At 35.4% G+C, this 12,876-nt stretch overlaps 1 protein-coding gene across 8 annotated transcripts in view; it reads right to left on the minus strand.

Annotated features, from left to right (window-relative positions):
• EML4 (EMAP like 4) overlaps nt 1-12,876 on the minus strand; it is a 161,632-nt gene that overhangs the window by 45,327 nt on the left and 103,429 nt on the right. For all 8 annotated transcript variants that reach the window (XM_035272697.3, XM_035272696.3, XM_002757820.7 and 5 more), the window contains 4 exons: nt 5,517-5,640; nt 4,111-4,260; nt 1,757-1,826; nt 369-479 (listed from right to left, as the gene is read on the minus strand). In XM_035272697.3, the coding sequence (XP_035128588.1) occupies nt 369-479; nt 1,757-1,826; nt 4,111-4,260; nt 5,517-5,640 (455 nt within the window). The remainder of the gene's footprint in view (nt 1-368; nt 480-1,756; nt 1,827-4,110; nt 4,261-5,516; nt 5,641-12,876) is intronic.

Here is a 12,876-nt window from a genome sequence, read left to right on the forward strand (position 1 = left end):
CACCCCTTCCTTCCTCCTTCCCTCCCTTCCTGCCTTCCTCCCTTCCTCCCCCACCAAAAAAAAGAAATTGTATGCTTTGTATATATTCCTCTAACCACTTTCTGCTACTACATGGGAGCTCTACCTCAAGGCAGCACAATTATAAGAATGATTAAGTAAAATATCTTGGATCCTAACTCAACAAAAGGACTTTAGCACTTCGGCTGAAATGCTAGCCACTTAGCAACAGTTAATGTTAGCAATACTTAGCATCTCATCTCATTTTTCAATTCAGGATTATCACTTTATGGACATGTAAACACAAAACTGAGCTTAACTTCTTTTCTGCTTTGTTCAGCTTGCTTACTTCTCTAAAAATTGTTACTTACTGCTTTTGAAAAATCCAGGCATCCTACTCCACGCTCAAAAGTGCCAAGTCCAATAATCTGCAGTGTGGATAGAGTAACAGAATCCCACACTCTGACGTGGGGTTGTAGAGGCTGCAAAAACACAATACAGCAGGGCTAACTGGACAGAGAGGTGGATGCAAATAAATACCAACAGCAGACAAAACTAAATGCCATTTTAAAAAGTAATAGGAATGGATCAGCTTCTAATAAAAAATTACTAGATTTAGACACGCCCCCAAATGAATCCTCAGTTGGTATTTTCTTACGCTGTAAAAATAAGAAAACAGTAGCAGCGAATAACCTGTGCATTTACTATGTCACACATTCTATTTGATGTATGACACATAATTCATTTAATCCTATAAGCTATAGGTGCACTATTATAATTATTGTTTAACAGATGAGGAAATTGGAATACAGAGATTTAAATAACTTGACCAAAGTTATATTGCTATTAAAAGGTGGAGTTGTCATTCAGACAAATTTGCTCTGCATACTTTGCTTTTAGTGTTACTAATCTTCATTCCTGGGAAAATAAGACTTTTTATCAATGTCCAATAAATTGCTAAGTAGCCCTTAAACAGCATTTGAAACTGGAAGGGATCTTGGAAGTTATCCAGTAGAAACCTTTCACTCCTTGTTTTTAAAGAAATTGAAGCCTGAGAATGTTGTGAGTATAGTCATACATACATTATTCAGTCACCATTATATTCACTGTTGATCTTAGAAATAAGGTATTTGTTATAACAAACCATCTGCATGATAGCAAATAATAACTGAAACTAAGTGATATCAGTTCTAGTCATATATAAAATCATGAGTTAGCCAGGCATGGTGGCACACACCTGTAGTCCAGCTACTCACTCAAGAGGCTGAGGCTGGAGGATCACTTGAGCCCAGGAGCTAGAGTCCAGCCTGGGCAACAAAGTGAGATTCCACCCCTCTAACTAACTAAACTAACTAACTAACTAACTAACTAACTAACTAACTAACTAACTAACTAAGAATCAACATCAATAGGCCCATCAACTAGGGGAAACTGCAGTACCTTCTGGCAGACACTGGTAAGTTATTTTATATAAAGAAAAATGTAATGCGTATATCAGTCTTCCCATTTTTACACTTTAAAAAGTTTCCTTATTTTAGAATAGAACATTTATATTTTAGAAAAACATTTTTCTTAGTATGACTCTCTTTTGTCTTTTGAAGTGTTCTTACATCCTAATTTTTTTTCTATGCTTATACTAGAAACTCCTCAGTACTTAAATTTTAGAATAATAAAACATGAGCTGTGGTTAAAATTACAATAGATTCCACTCTAAGAGCAATGTCCCTAGGTACAGAATGCATAACACTATGCCACTCACCCTTCCATCTTTATCCACGCCAGCTATCTGTCCAGTTGCAATCCTAATTTTGTCAGGATGTATAGCAAGGCTAAAAAGCAGTATTAATAATTTTAAATACAGGAAACGTGAAACAGAATATCTTTGTATTGACATTTTTCAAATAAGCAGTTTTTAATCATTAAAAAACACACTTTTATCTGTTTTCTTTAGCAAATCAAACAAACATCAAATATCTGAAGATTTCTGAATTTTCAGTTGTACTTTTTCTTTGTTAAGCTGCACAGATTAATGGAGCACTAAATTCAAAGTAAATATTCATTTACAACTGTGGCATGCTAACAAACTGTTTTCATCGGTTCAAGTTCCTTTCTAGTCTATGCACATAGGTATACAAATCACATGACTTTATTATAGTGAAGATGCAATGCTTATGCTTTAATAGATTAAAATTACGCAGTGAGATGCTGTGTAATTTTAATCTATTAAAGTATAAGCACTTTTTCCTTTTGCTACGTAATCCTCATACGTGCTGACTTGAGAGCTACTTCATCTTTTAGGCCGTTTCTACTTTTCAACAAAAGAAAACAGCAGTGAGCGTCTTAATACATAGTGGCTTCAGCCTTTTAATTAGTTCTTAATGTTAAATTATTGTGAGTCAAATTGGGGCAAGGAATTTTTAAATAGAAATGGGAAGTGGCATAGCATATGTGCCTAAATTACTCACAGTATGTATATGAACTAGTAAAATGTTTAAAAAGACATCTTTATGTCCATATCTATACTCTTTCAACATCGTAAATATAAAATTTTTTGTTTCTTGGTATGTATTGCCCATTATTTCCCTAAAGTACAGTATCAATTTAAATTGTCATAAAAATAAAATGTTCTAAAAGTTTTATTACTACTTCTCCATATTCAGAGTATCTTTTAAAATGCTTCAATAATTTAATTGGTATAAAAAGTACCTTAATTTCTCAGATTACTAAGAAGGCTAGATTATACCAATGTGTTCCTCTAATTCCACTTCTTATTTAAATAGAATACATCTTGTATGAAGGTCAACTACATCAAAGGTAACTAAAAATCTAATATATTAACATTTTGCCATATTCAGATCTCTCTTTGTAAATAAATTCTCTAAAATTTCTGAATCAGGCCAGTACATTTGCATGGTTCAAATATCAAAAGCTATAAAAGACATACTGAGAAAAGTCTCTTTCCCACCTGCCCCATCTGCTAAGATCTCACCAACATCACATCACCCCATGCCCACCTCCTGCATCCCCTATCTGGTTATCACTATAGTTTCTTAAGAATTCTAGGAAATTCTTATGTGAAAGCCAGGATAAAGAGTTACTTTTCACCTCTTTTTTATTAAAATGAACACTGTGAACATTCTCTTGCTCTTAAATATTTGTACTTAAGAACACATCAGAGGGATATTTACATATTAATACATAAAGTGCTTCCTCATTCTTTACAGCGACACACACAGTGACCTATAGGTACATTACAATCTCACTAGCAGTCCCCAACTGAAAAATATTTAGGCTGTTTCTAATCTTTTTTATCACAAACAATACTGCAGTAAATAATTTTGTAAATACATTGTTCTGTGAGTGTAAAGGCAGTATTTTAATCATCTCCAAAAGTTCAATATCTATATGGTATTCTAATAGTCATATATTAATTTTTTTCTAAAGATATAGGTGCCAGTATAGTACAGACATAAAGAAAAGCTTTTAAATGTTGGAAAACATCCAGTCTCAGTCCTTGGATCTATAAGGGGAAAGGGTTATACATTAAAAAGTTGAAAAATATTAATAAAGTTAAATAAACCATTGCATTTAACTAAAAAGTATTAAAATACTTTAATAGTATGCCTAAGCATTTAAAAGTTCTCACATCTGTAGTCTGACACCCTATGGCATACTTATGATCCTTATTCAGCCATGATTTCTTTCTTCCCAAGAATAAAGCTTGAAGTCTAAAATTTATCTATATAGGACAAATCCTCAATAAATATCAAGTAAACAACAACTTACAGAAACCCAGAATGTCCAGTCTGTCCCATATATATTTCATACTACAGCCCAGAGAAGAGAAAGACTGTAAGCCATCTGAGAATCTGAGAAAGCAGAAGAGGTTCCAATCATGACTTATGGAGGATCTGTTTTGTTGCTGCTGATACCACACCATGACTTTGGAGGCCTGTAAGTTCTTTTTTCTTTTTAAAATATATTCTATAGATTACCCATAATGTCTTTACGTTCTGAGCTTTCCACAAGAAATCATTTTCAATAAAAGTCAAATTTAAAATACAAAACGAGGGCCTGAAAGAATGAAATGAACCAATGTTAAATGATACCAACCATTTCACACAGTCTGTATGACCCAGGTAGTGTCGTTGAGTTCTCTCCTCATAGTTAAATAGTACTACTACTGATGCAATGAAATAAACTATTTCCCCGGTCGGAAGAAGGTAAACATTAGCTCTACAGTCCTTTCCTCGATAACCATATCTTAAAAGAAAAGTCAAGGTTTTAAATAAATACAATTTTCAAGGTGTTAAATTTTTCATGGATATTTAAGAAATTAGGAAGTTACAATGAAGAGGACTGAACTAGAACTAGAAAACTCATGTCCTGGATGGGCAGAGTGGCTCACACCTATAATTCTAGCCCTTCAGGAGGCCAAGGTGGGAGGATCACTTCAGCCCAGGAGTTCAAGACTAGTGTGGGCAATAGTGAGACCCCATCTAGACAGAAAATTTTAAAAATTAGCCAGGCATGCTGGCCCGTGCCTGTAGTCCCAGCTACTCGGGAGGCTGAGGTAGGAGAATCACTTCAGCCCAGGAGGCCAAGGCTGCAGTGAGCAATGATAGTGCCACTGGACTCCAGCCTGGGCCACCTATCTCGAAAATAAGGAAAACTCACATCCTGCCATTATCCTTAGTTCAACCTGAGTCTTTCAGTATGTAGAAGACTTAGTTTCCTTATTTACCAGACAAATACATATCGAGATCCTAATGTGTATCAGGAACAATGATGAACATTCAGTTCTAAACAACAACAAAAAAATGTAGGGCCTATGTCTCTGGAGCTTATCCTCTAGCAAAGAAAACAAATATAAATATAAAATTACAATTCCTGGAAAGAAAAATAACAGGCTGCTAGGAAAAAGCATAAATGGAGGACCTAATTTAAACGGAGAGAGGAAAGAGAGAGAGAAGGGAGGGAGCAAAAGAAGGCCTATCCGGGAAAGGGATATTTATGCCAGACCTAATTGATGAATAAGGAATAGCCATGAACAGTTTGGTAGACAGAATGTTTGTTAAAAATATCTTGTACAGAATTAAAGGATTGGTGAGTATTTCTGAGCTGTTATCTGCCTAAGGAAGGAATAATTCAAGGAACGTTGGAGAAAGTGCAGGAGAATGAAGGCGGACGAAGTTCAAACTACTAGCTCTTTTTGTTTCACTGAGTTTCTTGGAGGTTCTAAGACAGGAGAAAATTTCTAGGTGAAATTAGAAAAGCTCTCCTTTAACAATCATTATAAAAAGTCTGGCTGAAAAGTTAATTCTGGAATTAGAATCAGCCTTGTTAATTTGAGGTTACAAAATGCTTAACTGATGTTTTCTTATTGAATTCCTACAACAGCCCCTGTGAGGTATGGGTTATTAACCCCTTTTATAAGGAAAGAAAGTTAGATTAGGTAAACTAATTTGTCAAACTAGAGACAAAGCAGATGAATTTGCTGTTATGGTAGAAAAGGATACACCCACTCCAGTTTGAGCTTCTCAGGAGGCAGTTCTGTTCTAATGTCATCATAGTTGTCAACATCAGAAGGAATGAACATGGTAATTGGTCGACCTCGCATAAACATTTTAATATATTCTCCCTCTGTTGAAACACAAGACAAAAGTTAAGTCATATGTATTTTCTGTATAGTCATACAAAAGTGGATTACTAATGTGATACAATAAAAACAAGACAAAAATGATTACTTCAAAGGTTTGGTCTCATTATATACAATTGTTTTTGTTATACAGTTGTCCTGATATCCTGATTTCAGGAACACCTTCCTCAGATACCAAAATCCAAGGATGCTCAATTTCCTGATACAAAATGGCACAGTATTTGCAAATAACCTGTATATTTTCAGTCATCTCTAGATTACTCATAATATGATGTGAATGTTATGTAAATAGTTGTTATACTATATTGTCTAGAAAATAATTACAAAAGTCTGTATATATTTAGTACAGTAGAAAACTGTTTCCCCAAATATTTTCAATACCTGGTTGGCTGAATCTGTGGATGGAGAATCCAAGGATACAGAGGGCCAACTACATTACACAGCACATAGAAAACAAAGTGATACTATAAAGTCCTAGTCCAACACATTGTAGGGGAAAGAAAGCAATGTCCAGTTCCTTAACAGAGAATAATTTTTTCATAATTAAAATATAATTTATCTAAGTTGACACATTTCTACAAGAAGGTCAGGAAGGCTGAGTAGAAAAACACAAAACAAAATTTTGTGACAGCAGTTTTTCTACCTAACACTTGAAGAGTAAAGATTATCTGGATAGACAACAACCATGTCTACCACACTAATGGATGAAACTACTGATGTTAAATGGTGTAAGTTTTTCTTATGCCGAGGAAATAATCAACAATAAAACGGCCACCTACAGAACGGGAGAAAATATTTGCAAGTCAACAGGTATATTAAAAACTGTTCAATATTACTAATCATCAGAGAAGTGCAAATCACAATCACAATGAGATATTACCTTATACCTGCCAGGATGGATATTAAAAAGATAACAAGTGTTGATGAGGATGTAGAGAAATTAGAACCCTTATACACCAGTGGTAGGAATGCAAAATTGTATAGTCGCCATGGAAAACAGGATGAAGGTTCCTCAGAAAGTTAAAAATCCAAGTACCATATGATGCTGCAATCTTACTACAGGGTATTTTCCAGAATTGAAATCAGGATCTTGAAGAGATGTCAGTATTCAGGTTCACAGCAGCACTATTCACAACAGCCAAGATGTGGAAACAACCTAAACTCAACTCAATAATGAAAATATGTGTGTGTGTGTGTGTGTGTGTGTGTGTGTGTATTATATATACACACATATATAATATATACACACTTTCATATATATGAATAGAATTATAGTATATTATAAAATAGAATTATATATATTATATAATTATGTAATTCTCTATTACTATATATAATTCTATATATAGTAATTATAATTATATAACTATATGTAATTATAATAATAGTAATTATATATAATTCTATATATAGATGAACCTTCAGGACATTATGCTAAGTGATATAAGCCAATCAAAGAAGACAATGTACTGCATGATTCCATTTATACAATATGTCTAAAATTGTCAAATTTATGGAATCAGAGTAGAATGGTGGTTATCAGGGGCTGGAGGAGGGGGAAATGAGGAGTTACTAATTAACAGACTAAGTTTCCGTCAAGCAAGATTAATAAAAAGAGATATGCTGTACAATATTGTGCCTATAGTCAACAATGTGTTACACACCTAAAAATTTTTTAAGAGGGTATCTTGTATTAAGTGTTCTTGCAATAATAAAAAACAAAAACATGACCTCAAGATTTCACATGTAAGGGCTGGGCACGGTGGCTCAAGCCTGTAATCCCAGCATTTTGGGAGGCCGAGGCGGGTGGATCACGAGGTCAAGAGATCCAGACCATCCTGGTCAATATGGTGAAACCCCATCTCTACTAAAAATACAAAAAATTAGCTGGGCATGGTGCCTGTAATCCCAGCTACTCAGGAGGCTGAGGCAGGAGAACTACCTGAACTCAGGAGGCGGAGGTTGCGGTGAGCCGAGATCGCGCCATTGCACTCCAGCCTGGGTAACAAGAGCGAAACTAGGTCTCCAAAAAAAAAGAAAAGAAAAGAAAAGAGAAACACAAGTCTAGAATCAAATCAATATTATACATCTTTTACAAAAGGAAGTACTTTGCTTAACAGATGGAATTTTTTTTTTTTTTTGAGATGGAGTCTCGCTTTGCCACCCAAGCTGGAGTGCAGTCTCCCAAGCTCAGCTCACTGCAACCTCTGCCTTCCAAGTTCAAGCGAATCTCTCTACTCAGCCTCCTGAGTGGCTGGGATTACAGGCGTGTACCGCCACACCTGGATCATTTGTATATTTTTAGTAGACACGGGGTTTCACCATATTGGCCAGGTTGGACTAAAACTCCTAACCTCAAGTGATCTGCTCCCCTTGGCCTCCCAAAATGCTGAGATTACTGTGAGCCACGGTGCCTGGCCACAATTGTTACTTAGTCCTTTGAAAACAAACAAAACACAAAAAAACCCCACTTATTCCTGCCTCTAGCATTTCAGTGACTACATATAGAGAGGTTTAATAAATATTGATGGTGACTGTGAAATGGTTACAAAAGGACCTAAAGGAGAGACAAAGACTTAATATAAATACATAGGAAATGTGTAGCACTTGGGAACTTGTCTGGCATGATAGGAAAATAGCATCAGAACCAGACTGAAAATGTGATCATCAACCAGAGGCTGATACAACCTTAGGATGTCCAATAAAGACTTAAACTACCTAAGGAGAAGAGCATGTAACAATGCAGTAGTTTATATAACGCAAACCATGAAGAGAAAGGAAAGATAAATTACTTCTTGAATGTCTGCAAGTATTTCTTCAGTCAGATTAAAAGTCTGTTCTTGGGACGGGCATGGTGGCTCATGCCTGTAATCCTTGGGAGGCCAAGCTGGGCAGATCACAAGGTCAGGAGATTGAGACAAGTCTGGCCAACATGGTGAAAACCTGTCTGTAGTAAATATACAAAAGTTAGCCAGGTGTGGTAGTACATGCCTATAATCCCAGCTACTCGGGTAGACAGAGGTTGCAGTGAGCTGAGATCATGCCACTACACTCCAGCCTTTCCAGCCTGAGTGACAGAGCAAGACCCTGCCTCAAAAAAAAAGAAAAAGAAAAAAAAAAAGGGTTGCTCTTGTTATGGGTGAGAAGTTCAAGTTATTTTTATTATTATTACTCACAGTGTGGTTGGCCTCAGAGTTCGAGCTAAGAACAGACTAAGGCCTCCCACACTACGGTTTTAACACCACAAGATGTATGTTTTCATTAGTGCTGAATCTAAGAGTGGGCTCTCCTTCCTGATGATTTTTAGCATAGCTGAAATTTGATAACAAAATGATTACCAGCTGTAAATATCCCCTATTTCTGCAGTCATCCTGAGCTGTATTTCCTTGTCCTTATTTGTATAATCTACTCTGATAAGTGTCAACTTGGTATATAATTTTCCCTCTAGTTTTTAGGATTACAAACTTTTTGAAGGCAGATATTTCATCCTTTGGAATTTATTCCAGGATCTTTGGTCAGAGGTGTACATCATGAATGCTTTCTGAATGAAAAAGCATTTAATAGATGCTTCTATCACCACTAAGAAAGGAATGTAGGCACAGCAAAGGGGGAAAGGTTTGTGGTAGTACCTAGGAAGAAAGAAAATGCTCTCCTTTTTGAATAGGCAAGCTCAGAACACCGTATTAGTTATCAATTGTCAAGCAGCATAAGAAACCAAGTAGATTTAGTGCTTCTAACTTTTCTTTTTCTTCTTTTTTTTTTTTGAGACAGAGTTTCACTCTTGTTGTCCAGGCTGGAGTGCAATGGCGCGATCTCAGCTCACCACAATTTTGTATTTTTAGTAGAGACAGCGTTTCTCCATGTTGGTCAGGCTGGTCTTGAACTCCTGACCTCAGGTGACCAGCCCACCTCAGCCTCCCAAAGTGCTGGGATTACAGGCATAAGCCACTACACCTGGCCAACTTTTCTAATGTGATATAAAAATGGCAATGCATACTAGGATGGCAATGCTTTCACTACCTGTAAATTGGTCACATTAGAGATCAAGTATATAACCTAAGTACTTCAAACAATTTCTGGCAATACATTATAGCGAAAAGGCCATGAACTTTGGAAAAGACTATAACCTGAATCTCAGCTTCACACTTTTTTAGCTGCAAGACTGGCTTCATTTTCTCAATACATAAAGTGGTAATACTACTTACTGTTTGGAATTATAAGTGATTAAATACCACACTGTAAAGCATAATGTGAGGTTCTTGACAAATATTTATCTTTTTTCCTTTGAAAGGGATTTATGACCACTCTAAACATTGTTTAGCAATTGCTTATGATTTAGTACACTATAGTATCTTTTCATAAGCTTTAAAGTGACTGTCCACAGAACAGTAAGTTTAAGCAAATAAATCAGAATTCTTCTGATTCTATTATGCACTTTAAAACAACACAAATTAATTTGCAGGAAATAGAAATGAGAGAAGTGGGAGAGTACACAATGACTGGGGGTGGGGACACTGGAATACCCCATACTCTGATTCTCAGGGAGGGAGCAGCAAGTCCCCTTCATGAAGACTGTGGGCCCAGTGTTACTAGTCTTATTTTTCAAGAGAATAGGAAATCTATAATGTATTGCGAAATCTCTCAATTTAAAAATGTTTACTACTCTACCAAAAAAAAGGGGAAAACACCATATAAAAACATACCTTTGGCCTGCATACAATACCAGTTTTCAACCTCTTTTAGGAAGACCCTCATTACCTTGTGTATTAGGTAAAATATATAGATGAAGAAGAGCCTCTTTTCTCCCCAATGTCAAATTCTCGCTGCAAACTTTTTCTTGAGATTCTCAGGCTTCTTGATCTTACAATCATAAAGCTTATAGTCCGTATGTATTATCCCAAAGCTACTTTCTGCCTGTCTTCACTATAAACTACCAGGAAACTCAAGCGTAAGGGATGGGTGATGAGACTGATCAAAGCAGACTACGAGATCAGTAAACACAAAGTCTGGTGGTCTCAAAAAAGAAAGTGAGGAAAACTACCTGCCTCATGATAGTAAACACAGTATGGGGTATTCAATAATGAAGCTGATAGTAACTTAAATATAACCAACCTCAACATTTTATCTCTAACCTTGGTGTGGCGAAAATTTCTGGGACCGAGAGGGAGTGAAGAGAACATAAGCTTTGTGATACACACCTTGGTTGGAACCTCAGCTTTAGCACTTAATAGGTTATGTTCAAACGAAATAAATATTCTTAAGTCAATCTAATCAGTGACGGAGTCATTTAATTATTAAAGAAATTCTCTAAGATATCATTGATAAAGGCTGTTGTTCATTTCCCCAGACACATATAATGTTGGGACTGGATGAAATCTTACAGCTCTCCTAGTCTAACCTCCTTTTACAGAAGGGAAAACCAAGGCCCAGAGAGGTTAAATTTTTAGGCTTTGTTCCCAAATTCTATTACTCAGAACTTTAGAAAGATTTTCACTTTAACACTATGATCTAGACCTGCTCTGTCTAAAATGACAGACGCTGATTACTGAACACTTACCATATGGCTAGTCTAAATTGAGATATGCTGGAAGTATAAAATACACACCAGATTTTGAAGACTTGGTATAAAAAAAATTCACTAATAATTTTTTATACTGATCACAAATCAAAATGACAGTATTTTGGCTACACTGAGTTAAATATATTATTAAAACTTAATATCACTTGTGCCTTTTTACTTTTAAAAATGTGACTAAAAAAATTTAAGTACATATACATTACATTGTATTTCCATTTGACAGTGCTTTTCAGATACTGGTAAGGGCCTCAGGCTAGTCCAACTACAAGATGACAATACAGCTTCCATTTAATCCAAATAGCACTATTTTGAGCTCTGAATCCCAAGAGCTGGAAATCACGGAGTACAGTAGAGGAGGAAGATGACTCTGCTCTACTATACTGGAAGAGTGATTGTTATGCAAAAATTTGAAATACTTGATGTCATACTTTTCCTTCGATGTCCTTCCCTCATTCCTCCTAATGCCTCCCCTTCAATTTCCTCAGGTTTTCCTCTTCTACTTTTGCATCTCCCTTAGGCCATCTGATACTCCAAGGTGTCCCAAATTGCAAAATGGTCATCATATTCCCTAACTAAAACGCCCATTCTTTTTTGGAACAGTTATCTCAGGCGTTCTGACCAAAGCCATATTTCCGAAATGGTTCATACTCACTTATAAATAATAGGTTTTTAAAGTAATTTATACATATACATTTATAAGATCCTTATAAAAACTTATAATCATTCACTAATTGTAATATACGAAAAGGAAAAATGTAGGCAGAGTGGAGAAGGGAGATGGTACTGGGAATACTCCATTCCAAGATCAGTTCCTCCAGTGTTTTTTTTTTTTTAGCTTGCTTTATTTCTGGACTTAAGAGATTTTTTAAAAAGAAAAAAATGCCTTTAAAGGCAACAGCAGAACTTCAGGGATTTGGACTATGATTGTAATTATTTGTGTAATGGGTACTATCTGTAGAAAGTCTTCTGAACGTCTAGATTGCTTACAACCTAAAATCATCTTTCTCCCAAAAGAGGTTTCTATTTTAGGAATCCATTTTTTAAAATCTGCATTTTACAATTTCTAGAACTAAATAGACGCCTCCCCCCGCAAACTGGAATTTGAGTTTTATATTTAACTGAAAGGTAGGAGAATGTGATGCTACCCAATTTCTGCAAACAGAAAATTAAAGACTATTTATTTAATTTGAGTCTTTTCTCCAATACTACCAGGCTCAACTTCCCCAAACCAGAGTTAAAGAAGAGGACAACCAAAATGCTAGAAATATTAACTATAATTTTATAGTATAAAGTGACAAAGATAATTTTTGGAAGGCTAAAATCTTTTCTTAAGGTTCTTTATCCAAACAAAAGATTTCAAGTCCCAGTTAATGATCCAGTTATTTTGTAGTTATAAACCAATATTTTAAAATTCAAACAACAAAATCTGTAAGGATGTTTGGATTTTGCACCCTTTCAATGATCAAGCTGTGAAAATAAATCATAAAATGTAAATAGACAAATAAAAAATATTAAAAGAGAATTTAGAAGGATATAATGTAACTCTATTTCACAGATTAAAAAGATTCCTAGTTCCAGTACTTGCTAAACATTAGCAGTTTTACTAACTAGCATAAAACTTGGGTCTGAAAAATCTGACCAA

The sequence above is a fragment of the Callithrix jacchus genome, chromosome 14 (assembly GCF_049354715.1).
Source record: "Callithrix jacchus isolate 240 chromosome 14, calJac240_pri, whole genome shotgun sequence".
Taxonomy (NCBI): Eukaryota; Metazoa; Chordata; class Mammalia; order Primates; family Cebidae; genus Callithrix; species Callithrix jacchus.